At 45.9% G+C, this 27,933-nt stretch overlaps 1 protein-coding gene across 1 annotated transcript in view; it reads right to left on the bottom strand.

Annotated features, from left to right (window-relative positions):
* Window positions 1-8,259: 8,259 nt before the first annotated feature.
* C18H16orf95 (chromosome 18 C16orf95 homolog) overlaps window positions 8,260-27,933 on the bottom strand; it is an 85,296-nt gene continuing 65,622 nt past the window's right edge. Inside the window, exons 6-8 of the mRNA XM_027513672.1 lie at window positions 17,045-17,157; window positions 12,102-12,223; window positions 8,260-8,343 (exon numbers count right to left, since the gene is read on the bottom strand). Coding sequence (XP_027369473.1) covers window positions 8,260-8,343; window positions 12,102-12,223; window positions 17,045-17,157 — 319 coding nt within the window. The remainder of the gene's footprint in view (window positions 8,344-12,101; window positions 12,224-17,044; window positions 17,158-27,933) is intronic.

The raw sequence follows: 27,933 nt of genomic DNA, 5'->3' as shown, positions 1-27,933 counted from the left end.
CTGGCATCCTCAAACTGGAGGATGGACAGCCAAACTGTGGTATGTCCTCGCTGTGGAATACCACTCAGCAAGCGAAAGGAATGAACAACACCTACATGAACCTCCACGGAATTTTTCTGTGTGAAAAAGAGTCAGCCCCAAGGATTACACCTGAAATGACAGAATTTAGAAATGGAGAACAGGTTGGTGGTTGCCAGGGGGTACAGAAGGGGCGGAGGATGGAGCAGGAGGGAGGTCAGCATGGTTAAAAGATCAACAGGAGGGACCTTTGTGGTGATGAAGCTGTTCAGTATCTTGTCCAGCTATAAAATTTGGACAGAACCTGTAGGTTCTGATATATATCCCCGGGGCTTAGGTAATGACAGCAGCCACAGCAGTGAGCCACAGCTCCTATTTGAGAGGGAGCAGAACCTCCCTCACTAATCAGAAAAGCTGTGGTCCTGGGCCCTTTTTACGTCTCTCTCCACCCAGACTGCGTACAGGCACAGATATCAACTATGCGCAGCAGAGCAGAGTCACTCAAGTCACTGTCACTTGGTTCTCTGAATGGAGGACCCACAGGGAGCCCAGGAAACCAGAAATCACTCAGGAGCCCACATAGTTGGGGGAGGTGGGAAAGGGGATCCTTTAAAGCTGCACACAAGTGCCTGGGCTCACCCCCAAGCTCTGTGCACATGCGTGTGCCTGACCCGAAACAGCATACCTAGGACTTTGAGAACTGAACACAGAATAAACCATCATCCAGAACCAAGACTGGCCACTGGGTGGTGCACACGCGGGGCAGCTCTGACCAGCATGGCAGAGGTTTTGGAAACTGGCCTGCCATCAGGACCACAGCTCACAGGAGACTGGTGGGAACTTGCTGCCTGGACAGGTCGATTGCCCAATCAACCAAAACTAGCAAAGTCCACCATGGCATTTAAACAAGACCTAGAGCCTCATAATACAATATTCTAAATGTCCAAGATACAGATGATAGTTACATATTTAGCATGAGCGTGCACACACACACACACACACACAAAAGGAGAATCTCAACTTTTACCATCAAAGGACCAGACCCCTATACCTATAAGGCACAGATCTTAGGATGATCAGAAAGACTTAAAGCAGCTATTATAAAAAATGCTTCAAGAAGTAAGGGCTGCTGCTCCTAAGTCGCTTCAGTCTCGTCCGACTCTGTGCGACCCCATAGACGGCAGCCCACTAGGCTCCCCCGTCCCTGGGATTCTCCAGGCAAGAACACTGGAGTGGGTTGCCATTTCCTTCCCCAATACATAAAAGTGAAAAGTGAAAGTGAAGACGCTCAGTCGTGCCTGACTCTCAGCGACCCCATGGACTGCAGCCCACCAGGCTCCTCCGTCCATGGGATCCTCCATGGGATCCTCCAGGCAAGAGTATTGGAGTGGGGTGCCACTGCCTTCTCCGAAGTAAGGGCAAACACTCTTAAACTGAATGAAAAGATAGGCAGTCTCAGCAAACAAAGAGAAGATACAAAGGAGAACCAAATTGAAATTTTAGAACTCAAAAGTACAATAACCAAAATGTTAAAGCTAAAATAAATTAAAATGTTAAATGTTAAAGCTCACTGGATGGGCTTAATAACAAAATTGAGATAGCAGAGGAATGAATCATTGAGTGTGCAGATAGATTAATAGAAAGTATTCAGTGTGAACAACCCAAAAAAGAATTTTAAGAATGGGGGGGGGGGGATGAACAGGGATTCAGGACCTGTACCAGAAGGTCTAACATTCATGTCCTAAAAAATCCCAGAAGGAAAGGAGAAAGAAAAAATGCAATGTAGGAAAATGTCTGAGAAAATAGTAGCTGAAAGCGTCTCAAATTTGTCAAAAAGCAAATTCAGATTTGCTTACAGACTCAAGAAACTCAGTGAATCCCCCAAAAGGAGAAATTCAAAGAAACTCGTGTCTAGATACATTATAATCAAAAGGATCAAAGCAAAAGACAAAGAAAAAATCTTGAATGAAACCAGAGAAAAAACAACCCATTACTTACAGGAAAACAATGAAGCAAAACCCTATAGAAGAACTAAAGGAGAAACAAAGCCACAATTACAGTTGGGGAACTCAACACTCCTCTCTTTGTTCAAGGGAACAAACAGGCTGGAAATCAGCAAGGATGTAGATGGACTGACCATCAAGCAGTTAGATCCAATTCATAAAGCACCATCCAAAGCAAAACGCCCTATCCTTTCAAATGCACACAGAACACAAAAATCAACAACCATTTCCTGGGTCATGAAACAAACCTTATCAAGCTTACACGAACTGAAATCATATGAAGTGCGTTCTCTGATAATAATGAAATCAAACTAGAAATCAATTTCAGAATAATAACAGGAAAATATCCAAAAACTAAAACATATCTAAATAATTGATAAGCCATAAAGGAGTTCTCAAGGGAAATTAGAAAATATCTTTAATGGAATGAGAACAAAACTACAACATAAAACTCATGGAGTCCAGCTAAAGTGGTGAAAGAGAAATTTATATCATCAAATGTTTATTTTAAAGAAGAAAGGGCTCAAATCAATGATCTAAGTTTCCACTATTAGAAACTAGAAGAGTAAAATAAACCAAAGTAAACAGAAGAAAATATACAATAAAGAATAGAAATAAATAAAGTTGAAAAAAGTATAGGAAAATCAATGAAATGAAAAGCTGGTTCTTCAAAGTAATAAAATTAATAAAACTCTAGCAAGAATGAGAAATAAAAATAGAAGACACAAGTTATTAATGCCAGGAACACAAGAGAACATATCATTACAGACCCTCAAATATCAACAGTACAATAAAGGAATACTATGAACAACTCTATGCCAATAAATTTGACAATTTAGATTAAGTGGGAAATTAAAAAAAAAAAAGACTAGAAACTAACAAAATTCATACAAGATGAAATAGATAATATGAATAGTTTGCTAAACATTTTTAAAAATTGAATTCATAGTTTAAGATCTTTCAAAAAAGAGATCTCCAGGTCCAGGTAGTTAAACTGATGAATTCTAATACCAAGCATTTAAAGAAGAAATAACATCATTCTATACAACATTATTCTAAATAACATCTAATAATATCTAAATAACATCATTCTATATTATCTTCCAGAAAATAGGAAAGAAGGAAATGCTTACCAATTAATTTCATGGTGCTGGAGAAGACTCTTGCGAGTCCCTTGGACTGCAAGAAGACCCAACCAGTCCATCCTAAAGGAGATCAGTACTGGGTGTTCTTTGGAAGGACTGATGCTGAGGTTGAAACTCCAATACTTTGGCCACCTCATGCAAAGAGCTGACTCATTGGAAAAGACCCTGATGCTGGGAGGGATTGGGGGCAGGAGGAGAAGGGGAGGACAGAGAATGAGATGGCTGGATGGCATCACCGACTCAATGCACATGAGTTTGGGTGAACTCTGGGAGTTGGTGGTGGACAGGGAGGCCTGGCGTGCTGTGATTCATGGGGTCGCAAAGAGTCGGACACAACTGAGCGACTGAACTGAACTGAACTGAGTGTTACCCTGATATCAAAACCAAAGAGTACAAGTTAGAAATTTTTAAGAGCTATAGACCAATGTCTCTCAAGAACATAAGCGCAAAAGTCCTTAACAAAATACTAGGAAATTGAATCTATCAACACAAAGAAGGAATGATGCACCACAACCCAGTATAATTTACCCGAGGAATGTGAGGCTGGTTCGCTATTCAAAAATTCATCAATACGGTCTATCATAGTAACAGTCTGAAGAAAACCCATATGACATGTGAATTGATAAATAAAAATCATTTGACAAAATCCAATATCTACCTATGAATTTTAGAAACTAGAAATACAAAAGAACTTCCTCAATCTAATAAAGGGAATCTACCAAAAAAGAAAAAAAAATCCCCACAGTCAACATTATACTTATGATGATGAAAGATTAAATACTGTTCTCCTAAGATTGGGATTTAGGCAAGAATATCTACTCTCAACACTCATGCTAAACATCAATCCTGGAGTGAGTCAAGACAAAGAAACAAAAGACATACAAATTGGGTAGAGAAAAAGGAACTCTTCTGCACTGTTGGTGGGAATGCAAGTTGGTACAGTCACTATCAGAACAGTATGGAGGTTCCTTAAAAATCTAAAAACAGAGTTACTATATGATCCAGCAATCCCACTCCCGGGCATATATCCAGATAAAACTATAATTTGAAAAGATACATGCACCCACAATGTTCAGTTCAGTCACTCAGTCATGTCTGACTCTATGGGACCCCATGAATCGCAGCACGCCAGGCCTCCCTGTCCCTCACCAACTCCCGGAGTTCACTGAGACTCACGTCCATCGAGTCAGTGATGCCATCAAGCCATCTCATCCTCTGCCGTCCCCTTCTCCTCCTGCCCCCAATCCCTCCCAGCATCAGAGTCTTTTCCAATGAGTCAGCTCTTCGCATGAGGTGGCCAAAGTACTGGAGTTTCAGCTTCAGCATCATTCCTTCCAAAGAACACCCAGGGCTGATCCCCTTTAGAATAGACTGGTTGGATCTCCTTGCAGTCCAAGGGATTCTCAAGAGTCTTCTCCAACACCACAGTTCAAAAGCATCAATGTTCACTGCAGCACTATTTACAATAGCACATGGAAACAGCCTAAATGTTCACTGACAGATGAATGGATAAGGAAAATGTGTGTGTGTATGTGTGTGTGTGTGTGCTAAGTCACTTCAGTCATGTCCGACTCTGTGCGACACCATAGACGGCAGCCCACCAGGTTCCCCCGTCCCTGGGATTCTCCAGGCAAGAACACTGGAGTAGGCTGCCATTTCCTTCTCCAATGCATGAAAGTGAAAAGTGAAAGTGAAGTTGCTCAGTCGTGTCCGACCCTTAGCGACCCCATGGACTGCAGCCTACCAGGCTCCTCCACCCATGGGATTCCCCAGGCAAGAGCACTGGAGTGCGGTGCCATTGCCCTCTCCATGTGTGTATAATGTATATATTATATACATAATGGAATATTACTCAGCCATAAAAACAAATGAAATAGTGCCATTTGCAGCAATGGATGGACCTAGAGATTATCATTCTAAGTGAAGTAAGCCAGATAGAGAAAGACAAACATTATATGATATTGCTTATATGTGGAATCTAAAAAAATGATACAATGAACTTATTTACAAAACAGAAATAGACCCACAGACATAGAAAACAAACTTATGGTTACCAAAGGGGAAAGGAGCAAATAAATTAGGAGTTTAGGATTAACACACTACTATATACAAAACAGATAACCAAAAAAGACCGGCTGTTTAGCACAGGCAACTATACTCAATATTTTGTAATAACCTATATATATATATATATATAAGTAATCACTTTGCTGCACACCTGAAACTAACACAACGTAAGTCAACTATACTTCAACTTTTAAAAAGACATACAAATCGGAAAGAAAGAAATAAAACTCTCCCTATTCACAGCATGTCTAAAATAAGGTGTAACCAGACCGAGTATTGGTAAGAACATGGAGAAACTGGAACTCTCCTACACTGCTGGTAGGAACGTAAAATAACGCAACTACTGTGTTGAACAGTCTGGCAGTTTCTCAAAAATATAAACATTCACCTACTATACAAGCCAACCATACTCCCAGGCATTTACCTGAGAGAGAGGAAGACACGTGTTCATGCAAAGACATATACAAAAATGTTAAGCAATTTTATTGGTAATAGCCTCCAGCTGGAAACAACACACATTCATCAGTAGGTGAATGGAAAAACTGTAGTATAATCATATATTGGAATACTGTTGTTATTTAGTCGCTAAGTTGTAGTTAACTCTTTGAAAAGCCATAGACTGCAGCATACCTGGCACCCTGTCCTTCACCATCTCCCAGAGTTTGCTCAAACTCATGTCCATTGAGTCAGTGATGCTACTCACTGGCTACATTGGAATACTGCTGCTGCTGCTGCTGCTAAGTCAGTTCAGTCGTGTCCAACTCTGTGCGACCCCATGGACGGCAGTCCACCAGGCTCCCCCGTCCCTGGGATTCTCCAGGCAAGACACTGGAGTGGGTTGCCATTTCCTTCTCCAATGCATGAACGTGAAAAGTGAAAGTGAAGTCGCTCAGTCGTGTCCGACCCTCAGCGACCCCATATGGACTTCAGCCTTCCAGGCTCCTCCATCCATGGGATTTTCCAGGCAAGAATACTCAATGATAAAAAAAGAATTACTGATGCATGCTTCAACATGCACCAATCTTGAGATAATCACGCTGAGTGAAGTAAAACAGTCAAAAACAAATACATTAAAACAACTCTAGGAAATTCATACTGGCATGTGACAGAAAGCAGACCAGGAGCTGCTGAGAATAGGTAAGGGGAAGGTAAAGGAATCACAAAGGCTACTAGGAAACTTTAGGGGAGAGGAATTATCAATGACCTTTTCATTATTTAGAGTTTGGTGGAGGTTTCATAGTTGGATACATTAGGTCAAAACATCAGCTTCTATGATTTAAATGCATGCAATTTCTTGTTGTCAATTATACTCAGATTTTTTTTAACTCAACAGACAGAAAACAAACAACCCAATTAAAAAATGAATGAAAAGTTTTAAATGATACTTAGCCAAAGAGGGTATGTGTATGACAAATAAACATATGACAAGAAGTTTAATACAATTAGCCATTAGTGAATGCAAATCAAATCAAGATGAGATACCACTACCCATTCACTGAAATAGTTAAAAATACTCACAATGCCAAGTGCTGGTGAAGTCACAGGAAAATGGGAACTCTCAGTGGGACTGTACAGTGATGCATGCACTCTGGAAAACAGTTTGGCAGTTAGTTAAAAACTTAAATGCACAACTACCACATGATCCCTCCGTCTCATTCCTGGTATTTACCCAACAGAAACAAAGACATGTTTATACAAAAACCTGCACACAAATGTTGATGGCAGCTTCAAAATCTGGAAACAATTCAAAAGTCCTTCAACCGGCAAATGATAAACAAATCTTGGTCCATCCAATAAAGGAATACTACTCAGAAAGAAAAAAGAGAAGCTGCTGATACATGCAACAGCTTGGCTGGATCTCAAAGGCATTGTGCTGAGTGAAGGAAGCCAGGCTCCAAGGTTCTGGTCTCTGGTTGCACTGACATGACTCTCTGGAGCAGACAGCATTATCGTGCTGGGCTCTGACCGGGAGTCTCCAGGGTCTGGTGATGAGGGGAGGGTGTGACCATGCAGGAGTGTGTGAGGGAGATTTTTGGAGTGGTGCAGCTGCCCTGTATCTCAATGGAGATGATGATGACACAAATCTACACGTGTGTTAACACTCATAGGACCATACAAGGAAGAGAAAGTCAGTTTTAATGTATGTTAACTTTAAAAAGGTATAAAGGAGTGATGAGTGTTTGAGCTCTGTGCTAATGAAGAAAAATATCTCCCAAACCACATGACTCCAATCAGAGCAGTAGGATCCTGGCTCTGCACTGGCCCATGTCCAGGGAAGAGGGACAGAACTTCCCCATGTGAAATGGAGAAAATTCACATTTGCTGGAACTCGCATAACCATGATTCTCCCACTCAGCCCATTTAGTCCTGAACCTAGAATGAGGTAATAATTATACAGCCCGAGGACTCTTAACAGCATGGAGGAGAAACCTAAGCAAAGCCAGTGAGGGGGAAGTTCTACCAGAAATGGGAAATTTGAGCCTGACCAGAGGTCTCAGGGCTGCGCTCCCTCCCGCGATGGTGAGCTCTCAGCCAGGGCACTGTTAACCCCAAGGCGGTTGCAAGCCTCCAAGTCTGCAGCAAATGTGCTTCAGAGACAGACCCTGGGGTGAGCCCCCATGCACTGATTCTCCTCAGCCCGCCATGGTGTAGGATGGTTCTCCACGTGCAGACTGACCACACGCGCAGCAAAACATCTGCATTCCTGGCCCCTCCCCATCACTGTCAGAGCCAAAACTTCCATCCTTGTGTATGTCCAAACAACCATTGGGTGATGCCTCTGCTTGAGTGTCCAGAAAGAGAAAAGCAGGTTGAGCTGGAAGCAACTGCTCCCTTCACCCTGATTGGAGAGTGCCCCCAGGGCCCAGGGGACAACGCAAGTTCATGCAATGAGATGAAAACTGTTCGTGTACAAACACCCTCAGTAGTTTTTGTCCCTAGTCTTTAAGAAAGAATGCCACTTCTGACCACATGTCTCCTCTCTTCTGTGATGCCCTCTGAGGAGAGATCTGTAATCCCCATGAGACTCAAGCCTTCAGGTAGGGCTGCATCTGGACCACAGAATTGTAGTCCAGACCACCAGCAAGGCAGCCTGAGGTTGCACAGAATGCCTGAATTGGAAACAGAAAACCTAAGTCCAAGACTGGACCTCACCACCTCACCCCTCTGAGCCTTGGTGTCCTCATCTGTAAAATGGGGGTAACAGGACAAGCTCTTTCCCTTGTCACAGTGATTCACACATTCTGTTCCCTCTTCCAGGGGATGCTCTTCCCAGGCTCTCATAGCTGTTTCCTTCCTGTCCCAGAAGTCTTGCAAATGCCACCTCCTCAGAGGCACCTTACCATCCAAAGTAAACTCCCACCCCAGTCACTTTGTATCACAGCGTCCTGTTGAATTCCACCAGGCAGGTGCCACCACTGGGATCGTCTCTGTCCTCTCTAGACCATCATCTCTTCCAGATGAGAATGCAAGCACCACAAAAACAGGATCCTGGCCACCTCAGCTCCACTCTATACACCAGAACCCGATACGCAGGACACGCACACTGTACTTTGGTTGGATGAGTGATGCTTCCCCAGCTCCCAGGGTTGCTTTAGGGTCGGGGAAGCCTGTGTGAGCAAGCAGTCTGCACCTCAAGAGTTGGTGGGTCTCACTAAGTAGACCTCAGATATACCCACTCGTGTGCTCCCTAGGAAAGCAAGAGCTGGAGTTTTGTGTAAAAAGCCTCAAATCATAAGATTTGGAATGCTGCACTTTGCCAGCTTGCCAGAGTACAATTTTGCTAGGAAATAAAAATATATAATACTGCCACAGAATTCAGAGCCAGTAAGAATCCCAGCTTATTAGCCAGACCAGATGCGTCTTCCCCTCCTTGTCAGTTATGTTCACCAAACATTTAGGAATCAACGTTCAAAGTGCTTTCAAAATGGGAACCCAGCCCAGGGCTCCATGCCGGAGCTCAAGTTACATTTGGATGCTAAGCTTAGCACCTAAAATAAAACTGACTTCTCCATGGTGTCTCAACACCCCATCCTCCCAAGAGTGGTCCATCAGCTGACATTCAAGTTAGGAGAGCAGAGTCTGTACTTTGCAGCAGTCAGACCCCCCCACCACCACCACTGACAGGGGCACCACCCACCCTCAGGGCCTCAAATTTCCTCATCAGTGAAATGGGGATAATACTTACTACATAAATAGCTACATGAAGACCAGTCCTTACAATAGTGTTAGCCATCAGCAGTCACTCAACAAACAATACTTGAGATCAGCAGTCCTTGCTGAGAGGCTTTGAGCTAGTCATTTCACTTTCTAGACTGCAAAGTGGGTACAGAAGTCCTTTCCTGCTTGCAAGCTTGCTGAGACAGTCAAATCAGTTCATGTTGGAGAATGTGCCAGTTCCCCAGGGATGCGTGGTCTCCCCTTGCTGACTGAGGGGAATCAGAGAGAGGCTAAAGAGGTTTTAAGAGCATTTCTCCTTTAAGCAAATCCATGGGGATGAAATCCTGTCCTGAACTTTTAATCAGAGCTCTGAACCAAGCTGGCTTAAAACTCAACATTCAAAAAACTAAGATCATGGCATCTAGTCCCATCACTTCATGGCAAATAGATGGGGGAAAGGCGAAAACAGTGACAGATTTTATTTTCTTGGACTTCAAAATCACTGCAGTGACTGTAGCCATGAAAGTAAAAGATGCTTGCTCCTTGTGAGAAAAGCTATGACAAACCTAGAACAGTGTATTTTAAAAGCAGAGAGATTACTATGCCGACAAAGCTCCACATAGTCAAAGTTATGGTTTTCCCAGTAGTCATGTACAGATGTAAGAGGTGGACAATAAATAAGGCTGAGTGTCAAAGAACGGATGTTTTCAAACTGTGATGTTGGAGAAGACTCTTAAGAGTCCCCTGGACTGCAAGGAGATCAAATCAGTCCATCCTAAAGGAAATCGACCCTGAATATTCATTGGAAGGACTGATGCTGAAGCTGAAGCTCCAATACTTTGGCCACTTGATGCAAAGAGCTGACTCATTGGAAAAGACCCTAATGCTGGGAAAGATTGAAGGCAAGAGGAGAAGGGGGAGACAGATGATGAGAAGGTTAGATGTGAGTTTAAGCAAACTCTGGGAGATAGTGAAGGACAAGGTAAGCCTGGTATGCTGAAGTTCACAGGGTCACAGAGTCAAACACGACTCAGCAACTGAACAGCAACAGTGACCCACATGCCGGGGAAATACGGCGTGGGGTGGAGATGTGCTGTGACAGTCGTTGGCACGGGTGTATCAGAACGGCAAGATGGAGCTGTGGCTAAAGATGCAGTCTTCAGGCCAGCAGCTGCAACAGTGGGGAAAAGGGCAGTGGGGCTGGAGACCTAGAGGGCTCAGCACCACAGCGCCACAGCTAGCCCCAGATGGCACCCTGTGCAAATGTGAAAAAGACACCCCTTCCTCAAGACACTCTGCTCCCATTGTCTGCAAAATTGACAATAAGTATACAAATCTACAATGACTGATGTGTGAGTGGTGCCTGGGATTGGGCAGTGCATAACCTATACAACTGTACTTAGCAGCCCGAGGAGCCCACGAATTCAACAAGGTTTAAGGAAATCAGCTGAGCACAGATATGTGGATTTTAAATGGTTACAAACAGAACATGGAAAAGGACCTCAGCAGATGTGGAGAAATTGGAACCCTTATGCATTCCTGGTGGGAATGTAAAATGATTCAGTTACTGTGGAAAACACTCGGCAGTCCTTCAGAAAGTTAAACATAGAAGTACCACATAATCAGTAATTCAGTCCCAGATCTATCCCCAAAAAGAACTGAAACAAAAAGTTGTACACAAATGTTCATGGCAACACTATTCACAAACAGCTAAAAGGTGGCAACAGCCCAAATGTCCATTACCAGAATGGATACATAAAATTCATCTGCACAACAGAATAATAATCAGTCATAAAAAGGAATGAAGTACTGACACATGCTACTATGTGCATGACACTTGAAAATATGATGCTGACAGAAGCCCATCACAGATAGCAGTGTGATTCCATTTCTTGAACTGTTCAGAAGAGATAAATCCACAGACACAGAAAGCAGAGTAGTGATTGTCAGAGCTTGGGCAGAGGAGGAAACAGGGAGTGACTGCTTAAAGGTCCTGGGTCTGCTGGGGCGACAAAAACATTTCAAAACTAGAGAGAGGTGATGACTGCAGAACAGTGAATGAACAAAATTCCACTGAATGTAACACCTTAGGATGGTTAATTTTGTGTTATGTGACCGTCCTCTAATTTTCAAAATCCCTCAGCAGTTACATTTAGGAAAAGCCAACAAGGGCAGAGAAAGACACACAGACCAGGTGCCCAGCCCTCGATGCTGGAAGGACACATAAAGCCCGGCAGGAGCTTAGATCTCGCTGGGAAAGGGAAGAGAGGGATGGGGGAAACTGACTCTCCGTGACAGTCGTAAACTCAGCATGACCAGGTTTCTTGGAACCAGCAGGTTGGATCTTCCAGAGTTTGGTAGACATGGGATCTTAAGAGGTAAGTTTGATTATAGAGAAATAAGAAAAGGCACAGCTGTGCACAATTAACTTCGAAAATGTGGAAGTCAGTGTCTACACTCGGAGTAGAATCCTCTTATCATTCCCATCACATAGACAAGGTACACCAAGACCTGGGGAGGCTAAACCACCTGCCCAGGGGACACAGTAAAGCCTAGTACGTGAACTCAGGCAGCCTAACCCTAGAGCCCCAGTCCAGACACACTCCCTCTACTGCGTCCCACATGAAGGGAGGTCACCAGGCTAAGGAGGCTGCCAGAGCAAAGGAGCAGAGGGCTGAAAAAGAATGCGTGCTTCTGGGTGTATGCCAGCCTGAATCATGGAGCTGATGGTGGCGATGAGGTGGGTGAGGATGGCGATGAAGATGCTGATTATGGGGATGACGGTGATGGTGATGATAGAGATGGGAATCGTGTGCACAGAACGGGATAGCTCTAAGGGCTGATTCAGGAAAACTATTTAAAACCCTTTGCTTAATTTCTGGCATATAGTAAAGCCCTCAGTGAATGCTCACTACTGTGACTGTTATTGCTATTATTATAAACTTCTGGTTTTAAATCTGCTTCTAAGCAATTTTAAGTAGATTTGTATGTACGCCTCAACCTGTGACCTGTATTAATCAAGGTTCTTACAGTTAAATAAGGCCCATTTCCAGCTCATTCATTCCAATCAGGGAATTATTTGCTTCTCCCAACTAGATAGTCTGCTGTTGTTAATATGGACTAGAAGGCCCACGCGGTGTCTCCACTCCTGCTCTCCCTACTTCCCTCTGCTGTTTTCCTTGCTCCAGGGTTTCATTTGGGGTAGGTTCTCCCACAGGGATGGCAAGGAGCTTTAGGCAGCCTCACGTCCAAACCCGCACAGCTTGGCAATCCCAGGGCAAAGGGAATGTCTCTTTTGCTGTGTTCCAGAAGAAGACTCCTGGAGGGCTCTGCCCACCAGGTCAGAGGGCAATCTTCCAATCAGTCACTGAGGTCACTGAGCCCAGGTCCCATGCTCGTACAGTCAAGTGAGCCAGGGGTAGAGGGAAGGTGATTCCTTAAGGGGAACAAAGGGGAGATGAGTGTGGAGTGGATGAAATCAGTAGATGGCCACTGCATGTCCGGGATGTTGAGAGGCCCAGAGGTGGACAGCCCGCCCCTTAGGGGAAGCATCTATTCAGCTGGCATCTACTGACGGCTTGCATGCACTGCTCAAGCTTACTGTGCGCGCAGCAGCCCGTTTCCTGTAGAGCTAGAGAACTTGGCCTCTTACCCACCCCCACGAGGGAGGCTGGGGCCACAGCTGTGGACCAGAGAAGACACTGCTTCTCTGCTTCTTCCATTACAAGAAAGGGTTAAAGTGTTGGGGAGGAGCCTCCCTATTTGGGCAGCCGAAGGGAGGGAGCCCACACACAGGCTTCCTGCAGGGGAGGGAAAGACTGGGTGGCCTGGGGCAAGGTATGCTGGGGTGGGCCTGCTTACTCAGAAAGCCCAGAGCCAGCAGGCCCTGGGTCAAAGTTTAGCCCCCCGAGAGCCTCTGGGTTGAGTTCATTCTTCTTAACTGATATCATGAGGCGTCTTCTGGAGGAGGAAGGAAATGATCTCCCAGGAATGCATGTAAAGATGGTCTGGGGGTGTTTCTGGGATTGAGCAGGTGACAGGAGCTGCGGGATTGAAAGTGGTACGTGTGCGAGAGAGAGTGAATGTGAGTGCAGTCTGTGCAAGTGCCTGTGTGTGCTGTTGTATGAGGAGACCTCCATCTGTCTCAGCCATTAATCCCCTAAACCAGTCAGGGTCACAGTAAACCTCCCCAGAGCACCTCCTGAGTGCTGGGCATGGAGCTGAGTGCCCTCCTCCTCCTCTGGGATGGCTGAGAGAGGTGAGGCATGGACTAACTCGGCCACTGTTTCTCAGAGATGCTCACTGACCGACATAGCCAGTGCTGCACCCTGGGACTCACCCAAACCTTCTGACTCCAAAGCCACCACCTTTTCCACTGCAGCCCACGGCCTCCCTGATCCCTGACAAATGGCCATCTGTGTTTCCTTGTCCAGAATTGGGAAACTCACTGAATCTAAAGGCAACAATCCTCTGTGCCAGAGGGTGCAAACTAGGGACCCTTGGGATGGACTCACCCCTCATGTGGGTTTTGTTGGTCATCACTTTTTTTTTGTAAAACTGTAGATTTTATTATCCTCAGGCAGTTCATCATAGCTCACCATGCCATATTTCCTTACATCCCCAAACACCAATCATTTCTGTCATCTTCCCAGCTCCTCGAGGCATTTCAGGAGTGTCAACGGCTATTGACACTGCTAACTGTCAGACAACTCTTTGTCAAAGTGAGCTGTGACTTCAGCCCTCCTTGGCATAGTTCTACCTCTGTACACAGAAGGTGTCTAACTCATCTTCCCATTATGGTGAGGATGACGGCAGTGATGATGATACTAAAAAAAAAAAAAAAAAAAATTACCCAGGACCCTTATTAAAGTGGTGCTGTTGCTGTTTAGTCACTAAGTCAGTCTGACTCTGCGACCCCATGGACTGTAGCCCACCAGGTTCCTCTGTCCATGGGATTTCCCAGGCAAGAATACTGGAGTGGGTTGCCATTTCCTTCTCCAGGGGATCTTTCTGGCCCAAGGAGCAAACCCACATATCCTGATTAGCAGGCAGATTCTTTTCCACTGAGCCACCCTGTTAAAGTGGTAAGGTTGCCTTTATTCAGGACTATTGCAATAGATGTAGGGCCCAGTGAGACACTGCAGGAAGAAAGAGAGATTGGGTTCAACAAGGAAAAATGAGAACTTAATAGCTAGTGTCAGTGGATGGAAACACCAGGGATGAGGTGAATATGGCTAAGCTGACCAACAGGATTCATGCTGAAGGCAGGCCAGGTGGTCAGACACCACCAGGGGAGAGTGGGAAGGAGGCGCTGTGTCGTATGTTGAGGGTAGTCAGGTATCAAAGGTGGGGGATTCTGGCTAAACTGACTAAGCAGACTTCGTGCTAAAATTGGGCTCCTGAGGACATGCCGAAGGATGAGACCTCATGGAAAAAGCGTTCAGGGGAGCCTGACTAGAGTCTGGTCAAGGGAGAGTGGTTAAGTGGTGAGTGACTGGCCCCTAGCCCCACCCTCGACACGTCTGCTGTTGTGCACCCCAACACTGCTGGCATCAGTACATCAGGTCTGACAAAGGCAAAGACACCTTTTGGTTATGGCTTCATTTCAGTTATAAAGACACATGTTTTGAATTTTGAAATCATTCATGGCCCTTATTTCTCACCTTCATAACTCCCAGGGTCCTAGAGCAGAGCTAGGAAATTCTGATCTAGAATAAAACTGTGCTCCAGTCCGCAGCAGTAGGGAGTCTGTCCCAGCTTCAGAGAGTCGCCCAGGCAAGCCAGCCTTCCCGGGGTCTTGGGTATAAGGATTGGGCATTTAGGCCAACTGACGGACACTCTGACCACAGTCCTCACCCCATGCACCCCTCTCAGACTGGCCCAGGCTCTACCAGGCCACATTGAAGTTCACCTTCTTCCTCTACCCATCCCATTTCCTCTGGTTCCTTTCAAAAGTATTCATCACCCAAAAGTCTTGCACCCAACCTGTCTCAGTATCTAGTTCCGGAGGCCCACCTGTGACAGATGCAGTGAAGAATTCAGGCCTTCCTCCCCTCACACAGTCTCAACCCTGGGGGTCATGGGTACATTTGCCTGACACCTCCAAATACATCTGAGAGCCTCAGTTATCCAAGTCAGAGCAGTGGGACTGATGATGAAGATGGGAGGGGGAGGAAGGGGAAGGAAACCAAAACCTCTGTAACCCTGCAGTTACCCTCCTGGCTGAACACACGGTGGGAAATCAGAGTATACAGTTCCTTTCCCCAAAAGAAAAGGAAGTGCCTTAAAGACAAGAAAAAGACGTTAACACAGGGTCTTTAACACGGTGCCTGGCAACCAGTCGGCCTTCAGCAAGGCGCAGTTTGCCTGTCCCACACCAGGGGCCCTCCAGATTCATTTCCGCTGCTCGGAAGAAACAGATCTGACTTGAAGTCTCATATCTGGAAATGGGGCACTGAGAGGGACTGGGTTCTGGCACAGATGGCGCTTTCTACTGTGTGGGGGCAGGGAGGCCAGTCCCCTGTTGCAGGACTTGATTTTCCAAGTCCAAGTTGCTGCTCTAACAACAAATCCAATTTCATTTGGCAGTGAGGAAATGCTCATCCCTTCGACCTTGCTAATCTGCTCAGCAGAGGGTGAATGACATGGCCATTGTTAGCCCCAAAAAGAGTTCAGACAGGAACGGCCCAAGGCCCTGAGAACAAGGTGGAAAGGTGGGCGTGGTCCCTTTAACAAATAAGGGTCACTGAGAGCTGAAGGGGTCTTACAGGCCCTGAACTGTGTTCCCCACATTCCAAGGAGAGAAGCGTCCACGTGCACATTCCTCAAACAGGCCAGCAGTTCCACAGCCTCTCCTGGGCGTCTCCTTGAGCAGGGTGGTGCACACGCACACACACACACACACACAGGCCCAATTCACACCTGATCTTCTCTTCTGTGTCAGCGGGGAGGGTGGGTGGGAAGGTGACTTTTCAGGTTGGAGGGTCACTGACCCGAGAATGCACAAGCAAACATCCTAAAACACCACAGAGAGCCTCTGGAAACTGATTGGAACCAGTTGTGTGGTCGACAAGAATGAGGGCCGCAGAGGACTGGAAGGCCGGGACAATGTCTGCTCTGTTCTGAGGCAGGGAACAGATGCCAGCGTTCTTCTGACTTTACAGCTTTTTCTTGGCTTGTGTGGGTGAAAGAGGCTGATTAAAAATGGGGCCCGCGCTGGGTGCCGAGCAGCCTGCCAGAATGTGGCACAAGACACGGTGGGCCCGCTGGAACCCTCACTGCCCTCAGTTCCCACTGGACACATGCAGCAGGCAGCCCAGCCCCCAAGGCCAAGAGGCCCCAGGGATGCTCCTTCCCTGCCTCCCAGGCCTTCTTCTTGCCCCTGTGCTCGAGGCCAGGCCCAGGCTAAGAAGCAGAGCTGCACCAACACCCTCTGCCTTCCTCCAACTAATAAAACCTTTCAGAAATGGATGGAAAGACATTCATCCCCTCCAAACCCATTTCTTCCTGTAGCGGTGTCGTAGGTAAAACCGAGTAAGCCCAGGGCATTGAGTTTCACTGGGCGAGTCACTGTGTGGTCTGTTCTGAGAGCCAAGACTTTCCAACCATACATTTCAACGGCGGTTACTCAAGTTTGGGTAAGAAAACACTTACCCAATTTCCGAGCAGACAGTGAACCGCGGGGCCTGTAACAGATACGGAGAGAAGGAGCATACGTTTCCCGGCAGCGCCGGGCTCCCCGGCCTGCACGCACGTCTACGGGGCTCCTACAGGATGCGGCCAGGCCTGCCAATTAGCCTCTGGCCCCTTCTACTGGAGATGGGGCAAGGGTCCCCGGTGTGTGATTCAGAGAATTTCACACGGTGCCCGCTCCTCTGCTAGAGGGGTCGAGGCTCACGGGAGGAAGCTGGAATGCGGATTGGAAAATGAAAATATTCTGTTAATGAGGAGCCAGAAAAGACTGGAAATGCCAGAGCTAGAAGGGGCCTTGGAGAGGGGCGAACTCAGGTCTTGGGGCCTCGGTGGCCTCGTCCATAAAATGAGGGAGTGGGGGTGGAGGGGGGCTGAGACCAGCGGTCCAAGGCCACCCAAGGTGTTAGCGGCTCAGCTGGGCTCAGACCCCTGACCCCAGTCCAGGGCTTTTCCCACCACGTCATGCTCCCCATCCAGAATAGAGCCCAGTGAGTGCTCAGCGGGAGGCAGCTTCCATGGGAGTGTTTGCTCTGCTACACCCAGGAGGTGACTCTCCAGACCAGAGGAGGATCTGACCTTTCCTTTACACAGCCTTTTGTGATGGATCTGACCCCTGGAGCTACTTCTGACAGAGGTGCCTTCATTCATTCCACAGTGTGCTGAGTCGTTCCATGGTGTGTGTGTGTGTGTGTGTGCGCGCGCGCGCGCATGTGTGCACGCTCACACATAATTGTATGACGTGTGTGTGATATTGTGTGATATTTACTGAGCCCCCATCAACACCTCCATCCCAGCCAATGACATGCTGCTCCTATTCTGGGATCTAGGGATACAGTACAACCAAGGCATCACCCTCACCCTACAGGAGTTCCAGGCCAGCTGAGGGGGCAGATACTGAGCTGGACAGTGGTCCTTGCCTTCCCACAGATGGGCAGTTCCCTAAGGATGGGACAGTACGTTCTCTCCACCCCAAAGCTCACTGATGACCAGATGACTGATAGCAAGCAACACATTGCTGGTCGGCTGGTGACTGGTTGACTCATTATTGGTTGGTTATTATTGGTTAGGTGAAGGTTGCTAATAACTGGCTAGCTGGAGGACAGCCCTGGTGGTCCAGTGGCTAAGACTTCAACTCACAATGCAGGGAGCCAGAATTTGATCCCTAGTCAGGGAACTAGATCCCACATGCCGATCCCATGTGCCAAAAATAAGACCCAGCACAGTCCAATAAATAAATAAGATTATCTTTTTGAAACAATTTTTTAAAAATAAACAATTTTTAAAAAAAAATTGTTTCGTTGGTTGTTTGGGTGGATGGGTGGTCAGTTGATGGACTATTTACTAGTGGTTGTTATTGGTTGGGTGGTGGTTGTTCACTAATTGGTTGGTTAGTTGATTGGTTCGCTGGCTAAAAACAAAAGCCATATCTAAACCAGCATCATGTCCTAAAAGGAACATGGACTTCGGGGTCAGAGAGCATGGATTTTACTCCAAGTTCTGATACTTCCAAACTTTACAACCTAGAGAAAGTCCCTTCTTATCAACACCAAGACGCAAGACCCTCACCTGTAAAATAAGGATAATAGCACCTACTTGGCACCTAACATGGGTAAAGTGACTTGTATGTTAACAGTCCTCAGCAAATGGAAGCTGTTATCATTACTCCTACTCATTGTGGAAATGAGAATTAGAGTCTGTAACTTGTAAGGCACCCTCACACACCCTTAACATGATGTTACCTTGAGATTTGCACATGATCACATAGACCTGTCTATGCAATGAGTGATGGGTCCAGAAAGAAATAGGGCTCATCATAGCTGTTGCATAATAAGAGGCAACCTGTAACGTAGACAATGCATAGACCTCGTAAAGGAGCTCCAAATGGCACTGGCACTCAAGACTTCCTTCCCTTGACCACTGGGGAGTAAAAGCCAGCACCAAACATAAGCGTTGGATGGACAGAAGTTCCCCACTTGAACGTTCACAAGCATCTTTACAGTTTGCAAATCACATTCATATCTATTACATCATGTGACAGTTGGTACACTCCTAGAAGGCAGACAAAGTTCAGTTAGTCTCCCCATTCTACAGATGAGGAAACTGAGGCTCAGAGAAATAGAGTTGCTCACACAAGTCACACAGCATAGCCCAGAGGAAGTCCTATACCTTCGTCCTGAGGCACATGTTTTATGGGTATTGAATAGGAATCCTTGGTCCCAAAACACCTCTGAAGTTGATATTCCAGTTTGAAATCCAAGGCAGGTACTTTTGTCAACATGCTCTCTAAGGACAACCTGCTACTCAAACACAGAAATGTTCTAAGCCAATATTTTTTTAAATTTTCCCATGAAAATTCCAAAGAGCTATAGATGAAAAATAAACATGAGGTTATTAATATTAAGCCAAACATCATACAATTCTGGAAAATACCAGGGTGACAAGATGCCAACTCAAATGACACTGGCTCAGCTCCCATCACATGTGTGGCAGGGACCCATTGTCCAACCTATCACTCCAGGACTGTGGGAAGTGGGCATGACATCCTTCTTCTTCCTAGTAATGTCTTGCTCCAAGCTCCTGTTTGCACTGAAGTTTTCAACTTACACATCATATCACTGTCCCACATGTGATTGTCCTTGTTCTATTTGCGTAGATTAGACCCAGTGAAAAAGAAAATCGATTAGAAGATAGAGCTAAATGATCACACAGAATGCAACATACAGAAATTAAGTGGTAGAAAACATGAAGAGAAATTAAGAGACAAGGAAGACAGAATGAAAAGCTCCAACAAGTATTTAATAATATTCCTTAAGAAGAAAATAGAGAATGAGAGAGAAACATTTTTAGATGAAATAACAACCTAAAGTTTTTCCAAAATCAGACAAGGATATGAATATTCAGACCAAAGGAACATGATAACTCACAAGCAGTTTGGGATGGATGGATGGATAGATGGCTGGGTAGATGGATAATCTAGTGGTAGACTTGAATGGGAGAAGGCAGTGGCAACCCACTCCAGTACTCTTGCCTGGAAAATCCCATGGATGGAGGAGCCTGGTGGGCTGCAGTCCATGGGGTCGCAAAGAGTCAGACACGACTGAGCCACTTCACTTTCACTTTTCACTTTTCACTTTCATGCACTGGAGGAGGAAATAGCAACCCACTCCAATGTTCTTGCCTGGAGAATCCCAGGGACGGGGGAGCCTGGTGGGCTGCCATCTATGGGGTCGCACAGAGTCGGACATGACTGAAGTGACTTAGCAGCAGCAGCAGCAGCAGACTTGAATAGTGACATAACTGTGAAAAGATCCCCTTAGCTTAAAACCAATAAAATAAAACTCTAAATCACCTTGCTGCCAAGTTCATCTCCCAGAGGACTGAAAGAGTTCTAAAACTCTGAACCTCACTCTGACCAACAAAAAAGAACCAAAGAACTTCTTGAAGATGTGGCAATACATGAACTCCTTTACAAAGTAAGAAAAGTTAAATCCCTACCTCACCTCATAGATAAAAATAAACTCCAGAGGCACTAAACAGTTAAAGATGAAAAGCAAAATATTAAAACATTTGGAAGAAAATATAGAATAGCTTTATGAATTTTTAGAATTTTTTAAATGAGATAAAAATACAAAAATATCATCATCAAAATCATCACTATCATCATCCTATTGCCAACAATTAACACACAATGAGCACTGACCATCTGCATTTAATCCGACACATTCCCTGTGCATCTGCTCATTTAACTCTTATGAAAACCCCCAGAGATATACATAGAATCATTGTTCCCATTTTATAGATGAGAAAGCTGAGGCTCAGAGAAGTTATAAGACCTGTGCCTTGAGCTGCAGCTGGGAAGTCACAGGTTTGATGCCACAGCTGGCCCAGATCCGTGTCTCCTGTCTGCCACTTTAGGTCCTGGCTCATGCCTGCCATTCTTGAGTTCTCTACCAAATATCTATGACCTGCCACTGTGAAGTCCATCCTCTTCATGCAGGAGCCAAAATATATTCATCTACACATTTCACAGAGTTTGTTAGGACCTACTAGGTCCTGGGGGTTCTGCAAGACCCCAGAGAGGTTGAGTTCAATTTCACATGACTCATTTCATCAGACTGATGGGAAAAACCAGGGCAAACATTTTAAGTTTAGAAACACAAACAAACATACTGAATATTTTCCAAAGTTTCTATCATATAAGCATCAATAAGAGGGCTTTGAGCCTAATGTAAAGTGAAAGATCGACACTGGAGAGGGTGGGAGTGAATAAATCCTCTCCCCACCCCCAGGTTTGATGGAGAAAACTGTTTTTGCAGGTGGAAAATGACTACATTTCAATCAGGATCAAATTCCAAAGGCTTTGCCAGCATTCACAAGTGCCCACACGGTATAGAGCCCTGGCCTGGCCAACTTCCTACTCAATAACCTATTTCTACAGCTCTTTGGATATTAAAAAAGTTGAAATACAAGATAAACTCAGCTGAAACCCAAATGAATGGATTCATTCCCATTTTAATGCCATTTGAGGGTGTTTTATAGCCTGTACTGTGTATCTTTTACACATCTATTTTTAAATACTGCAAACTAAATGATCATGATAAAATATATAAACCCCTTTACGAAATTCCATCTACAAAATTACAGCAAGATCTAGAGGGTAAAAATGTGCAGTCAATGCTGTTAGGCGGTGATGGCAGGGCCTGAGTTGTACTGAATCAGTCCTTTGAACAGGGGCATAGCTAAAATACCTTGATCTCCTTTCTGAAGGTTGTCCCAATTGTAAACCCACCTCCTCCATGAAAATGCAGGAACTTACAAGTGATCAGATGCAGCTACATGACAGTCAAGTTATGAAAATGAGGGTCAGCTCCTATTCTCAAGACCACCCTTCTGTAAGCAAGGCGGTCAACCACTTTCATAAAATCAGCTAACGCTTATCACAAGGCTAGGTTTTCCCTACATGCTTACATATATAAATTCATTTAAGACTCGCCACAGCCCTGCGAGACAGGTTGTGTCATTGTCACTGTTTTACAGGTATGGAAACTGAGGCACCGAGAGGTTAAGCAAATTGTCCAAAGACACACAATTGGCTCTGATCCCCATTCTTAACCACCACGTTCCCTGCCTCTTGTGGACGCCTGCTAACAAGGTCATATTTGATTATAGTATTTTGCTACCAGAAATAGAGATAAAATAAGACTCCTAGTTTCCCCTCATTATGATATGATTCCCTTCCTCCAGAGGAAGCAGGCAGTGACCCCATCAAATAACTGTGCCAGTACTAGGCCATACAGAACTCTGGTGTGAATTAGAAAAACGTACCCCTTTCTCAATCTGTCAGAAAATAGTCATAATATACTTTTTGTTGGAACAAATCACTTTATTACCATGTTTTATTATGAAAAGTGTCATAATAAGCCCCCATATCTATGATATCTGTGATGCAAATGGGGGCCTTAGATCACGCAGTGCACAACCTCAGCAACTGTACATAGGCAACTTGCCTCCATCCTCAGCCAAGTCAAAACAAATATGGTTTGAACAGTGTCTCCACAAAAGCAGAGTGCAATAAAGCAGAGACACTAGGAGTATGGTCCCTGGAGTCACATCTCATATGGTCATTGTTAGCATTCAGCAAAGTAATAAAGTGTTTCTATAAACTGCTCGACAGACATTAGTTATTGCTCTCATTGGTCCATTCAAAACACCACTTCCTCTTTCTCATCCTCAGTTGCAGTCCACAAATGTTAGAGAGGCTGGAAATTTCTCCTGTGGGGGGATTTCTACACTCAGATAATCAAAGCTTAAAAGAACTTGCTCCCCAAGGAGGTACTCAACCAAGTTTCCATACATATTTTGTTAAAACTTTATCAAAATGTTACTTCCCTTTTTCCCCTTCGTGGAAACGCTGGGTTGCTCACAGTTAACGTGGTCTGACAGCGGCTTTGACTCGTCACCCCACTAGGTACCCTGGGTGTGCATGTAATTCTATTAACTCAAGGCAACCCTCTGAGGGAGGTATCTTTATGCCTGTTTTACAGATAAGAAAACTGAGGCTCAGCCTGAGGACATGAGGACCACAGCTGACAACTGCAACCTGAGGTATTTGGACTTCGTAGCTGTTGCTCTTAACAAGTGGTAATTCAGCCAAAATAAACCCATTTTGTAAATGTTATTTATAAAGCTGACAGCAGTCAACTACGCCCTGAAGCACGCACAGCAGATGAAGACAGCAGTCCTCCTTGGACAAGAATCACTTCTACTTTCCTTTGAAAGAAATAATGAGAAACAGAATAGGTGGTTGCTATTCACGGCATTTGGTTTCTCGTGGAAACAGAAGCTAGAACTCAAGGTGAATTTTAATACCTTCTCAACTCAAAGTGCCGCCAGGAGGGTCATCACATGTGAAGGGAAATGTACTTCCCCACTTAATGCTTCCTTTCCAGTTGGGCTCCAACACCCTTTTCCAAGTAACAGTGTTACTGAGATTTAATCCACCCTATGCTGGGCATATCTGTACCATATCAATCCAAGGCACCATTCCACTGCACAGACTTGAAAACTGAGGCTCAGAGAGGTCAGTGTTCCCCAGGCAACCCCGATATTTGCTCCTTGGCAAGAGTGGGATTTGAACCTGGATCTGCCTGGGTCCATTCTCCAAAGATCCTCACCCTCCTCCACAATCTCCACCAGAAGAGAAGGATGAGGCTGGAGGGTACAGTGGCAGCAGCCGTCCTCTCACCATTTCACTGTGGGACATTTCTAGAGACAGCTACAAAACGGCACTTTTATTTAATTTACATAAACTCAAACACATGCAATTTATCACTCCACCCATGCGTATCGTTGGCTGGAGATGTGCCCACATCTAGGGAACCCCCAGGAACAAGCATTACACAAATAAACTTTTTTTCCCAAATTCCTTCTGATTCCTGAAGCTACTAAGACGGCGTGCCAATATTTCTGTAATTTTTTAAATCCCACAGAAGAAAGTTAGTGTACAACAAAAGCCTCTGTGGTTCTCAGCTGCATCCTAACCAACCTCTTGCCAAGTTTCTGAATAGACGCTCTAGTGGCGGAGCCCGGGAGGGGACAGCCTGCCTGTGAACACTAGTTCTGATGTTTTACTCTGAAGTAGGGTGTAAGCCAGAGCCAAGGAGTTGAAAACAAGGGAGACAGGAGCCCTCAACAAACATCCTTCCATCATGGACCTAAGATGCCAACCAACTGTGAGTAATACACTAACCATCGTTAAAGCCAAACAATTAAAACCAGCAAAATATCATTATTTTATAATAAATTATTTCAACACCTTAAAGCCAAGTAATTTATTTTAGAATAAATTACAGCCAATAAAATACAGCTGAAACCAAAACAAATTTATTGTCTTTGGCACAATTACAAGACAACCAGGGCTTCCCAGGTGGCTCTAGTGGTAAAGAACCTACCAGCCAAAGCAGGAGACATAAGAGACGTGGGTTCGATCCCTTTGTTGGGAAAATCCCCTGGGGGAGAAGATGGCAACCCACTCCAGTATTCTTGCCTGGAGAATCCCATGGACAGAGGAGCCTGGTGGGCTACAGTCCATAGAGTTGCAAAGAGTCGGACACGACTGAGGCGACTTTAGCCGGCAGGCACAGAATCTGATCTAAAGAGAGCATCTTCAAGTGACAAGATCACAGACCAGCGAGGTTAGGGCCCCAGGTCCCCATCCCAGACCCACTCATGTCTGGCAGGCCCTGGGTGACATGACCCATTCATCAGTTCTCTTGTGGTTAAATGGGGACACAGATATGGTATGAGGCTGTGTAAATGGTGTGGCACTGGTGTGTGCTTCAGTTTGTCACTAGAGGATCCCTGTGTGATCATGGAGTCCAAAGACAGCAAAAGGGTTTCCACTCCAGTTTACTGACTGGAAATGGAGGACTGTGCTAAGAAGGATCCTGAGGCTAAATCTAAGGTCAATGGGATGGAACTCTGGGATCAGCCAGAAATGTCTGTCACATTTGAGGTCGGGGGTGGGGGAGGACACAGATTAAACAAACTATATACACTCCCCATAAAAAGAATTAAACAAAAAAACATGATCACCCTCCCCAAACTACGAGACTATTTTCTTTATAAAAATCTTCAAAAAGTGAGACCTTTGGGAATATATTGCAGGCATTAGACATTTTCCACAGGAAATGTTCTCTAAACAGGTTTAGTTCTTGTGAACTTTCCAAGGAAGTTCCAAATTCCATCTTTCTCTACTCCAGACTTCATACCTTAATGGAGAGGGTGGTTTCCATTTTCTCAGGCCTCCTACTTTTCCAAACAGGACACACAGACGAGCAGTCTTCAAAGAATTTTTCATGTTCATACAAAAAGGAGATTTTCCCATCTGCCTGGAGGTTGCTTTTGGGCTGCGGCCATGGGAATCACAGAGAGCACCGCGACACTCGACATTCCGACGAGCTCCCCCGACAGAGCGACTTCAGCCCTGCCAGGGGAGGAGGGGCCCCGCTCGGCCCCCAGATACTAACCTCGAGGCCTGCAGCCCCTGCAGGCGGGCGGCTGCTCAGAAGGCCCACATCTGCCGCCCTGGCTAGGAGCGATCCGCGCTTCCCATCGCCAGGGGCTGGGGTGCCAGCCCCACGGCAAGAGCCGGATTGTGGTGGTCTGTCTGTTTGTTGAAATTGGGCCGGGAGGAACGGCCTCGAAGTCAAGATTGCCTGGAATGTGAGCCCTCGCGCTGTGCAGACGGCTCTGTCAGCAAGCTCAGGAAACAGGCTGGGAGGCTGGGACGAGGCCCAGGTCTGGGCCACGAGTCTCACCCTGGAGCACGCTGTTGGGGAGGGGAACCGAGGGATGCCTCCGGGACAGATGTCCCTTCTGTATAGATGCCGCCCTGCCTTCGCTCAGTGTGCAGCGTGAGGCCCTCATTTCCTTGACCAAGTGGAAAACCCAGTAGGAAGTGCTGATTTTCTTATTTGACAACTAGGGCTTTTTCCAGAAGGGAAGCTCAATCATGCTGACTTTCTGGAGAAGGCCAGCATTTCTTCTCATTCTCAAAGGCATAATCTCTGGGTCCCCTTCTTAAAATACATACAAGACAATATTAGCAGTCATGAAAGAAGTTCCCATTTATTGAGCACTTACTAGAGAGACTCTGTCCCTGGAGTGATGTTCAAAATATTTAACCACTGCTAAGCCACAGTCACCAGCTATGGAAGGCACTGGAACAAGTCTCAGAAGCCCCCACTCTGCCACATGTTGCTCTTTAGTCACTGGACCATGAGGAGGCTTGGAGGGGGTGGTGCGGGGGCATTGCAGGGGCAGCAGTAATTTACGAAGGAGTATTTAACCACAGCCGTGCTCCCAATGCCTTGTCCCTGAATGTCAGCCCCGCTGAGAAGCACTTGTGAAAGGTGATCTCCAAACCACCCCCAACAGCTCTGCCACCTCGTAGGTGCAGGGCCCCCCTCCCAGGACTTGGCAGGGCCTATGACTGCTTGGCCTGCGGGAGTGACCTCTGGGTCGTCCAAGCCCAGGTAAAAAGAAGACCTGGTTCTTTGGACCCTTGAGTCTGCTCTCAGGAAATCCAGGCCTCCTTGTCAGAGAGAACATATGAAGAGACCTGGAGACTGAGACACCACGTGGAGAGGCCGTGGAATCAGGAGGCTCAATAGAAGGTTGCTGTCCTGAGCCTCCATTCATGCGAACAGTTCAGTGCATAGAACTCGACAACCAGACGGCACCTAACATACATCCCCTTCTGTATTATATTATTGCTGTGCAGTGGGCATTATCATAACCTATTTTACAGACCCAACAGATTAACACACTGCTCCAAAACTGCACTAAATCTGGAAATGCACTTTGACTTCCTAAACTGTCATAATTTACGGAAGAACCTGAGAGCTCTTCTCGGGCCCTCACTCACAGACCCTCACCCTTCGCCGAATTGCTCAGTGTCTCCAGAAAGCAGCTGTGCATCTGTGATTTCTGCTCATGATCTTGTCAACCTTCCCATTCTGCCCACTGGAGGCCCTGGCCCTGGCCAAGCATTCCGTGCACTGTTAGAACAGGCAAGCCCACGCTGTCCTGGGTGCAGCCTCCCCCCCCTCCCCCCCGTCGGAGTCCCCGCACCGCCCCCTGCCTGCGCACCCTGTCCCGGGACAGCCGCCGGGCCACGTGATGAGCCGCAGGTATATTTAGCCGCTGGGAGACTTCTCAGGATGGCACTGTTGATCCTGGACCCCAATCCAGCCTGAGTGGGAGAGCCGTCATGTGGTTCTCTCACTGCCCACTCTTCATGTTTTACACACTCACTCCTCAAGTTCCTCTAAGGAATGGAGATGTTGTATAACATTTATGAGCTTTATTCCTGCTGGTGCTAATGGAACTGGAAAAAAAAATATCTCATTTTTTTCCCTGCTGGAAAGTACTTTTCCATACTTCCCTGTCTTTGTTATGAAATCTACTCAGCTATATTAGTTAATTATTCAAAACAAAAGTGCCCAGTGAGACTGAATTCATCCCACAGAGGGTCGAGCGTTTTTATTCCTGTTGTGTGGCAGTTCCTGCCCCCACCCAGCTCTCCCCTTGGCCCTCATTAGGGTGATAGATGCCCAGCGTGAGCCACAACAGGCTGAAGAGGGGAAGAGAAGCACACCATGCCTACCCGCCGTCCTTCATGCTCCTACCTGGCCCCATTTGCCTGCTTTCCTGAGTTCATCCTTCAAGGTTCGGTTCAACTGCCCCCTCTGCCAGGAAGTCCTCAGGGAGCACTCCTTCATTTTCTCCTTCCATATCCTCATTGGCACTCACCTCTCAACCCTGAGTTCATCTCTTTTTAAGGCTCA

This window comes from Bos indicus x Bos taurus, chromosome 18 (assembly GCF_003369695.1).
Source record: "Bos indicus x Bos taurus breed Angus x Brahman F1 hybrid chromosome 18, Bos_hybrid_MaternalHap_v2.0, whole genome shotgun sequence".
In the NCBI taxonomy this organism is placed as follows: domain Eukaryota; kingdom Metazoa; phylum Chordata; class Mammalia; order Artiodactyla; family Bovidae; genus Bos; species Bos indicus x Bos taurus.
This window is presented reverse-complemented; position numbering and strand designations above follow the sequence as displayed.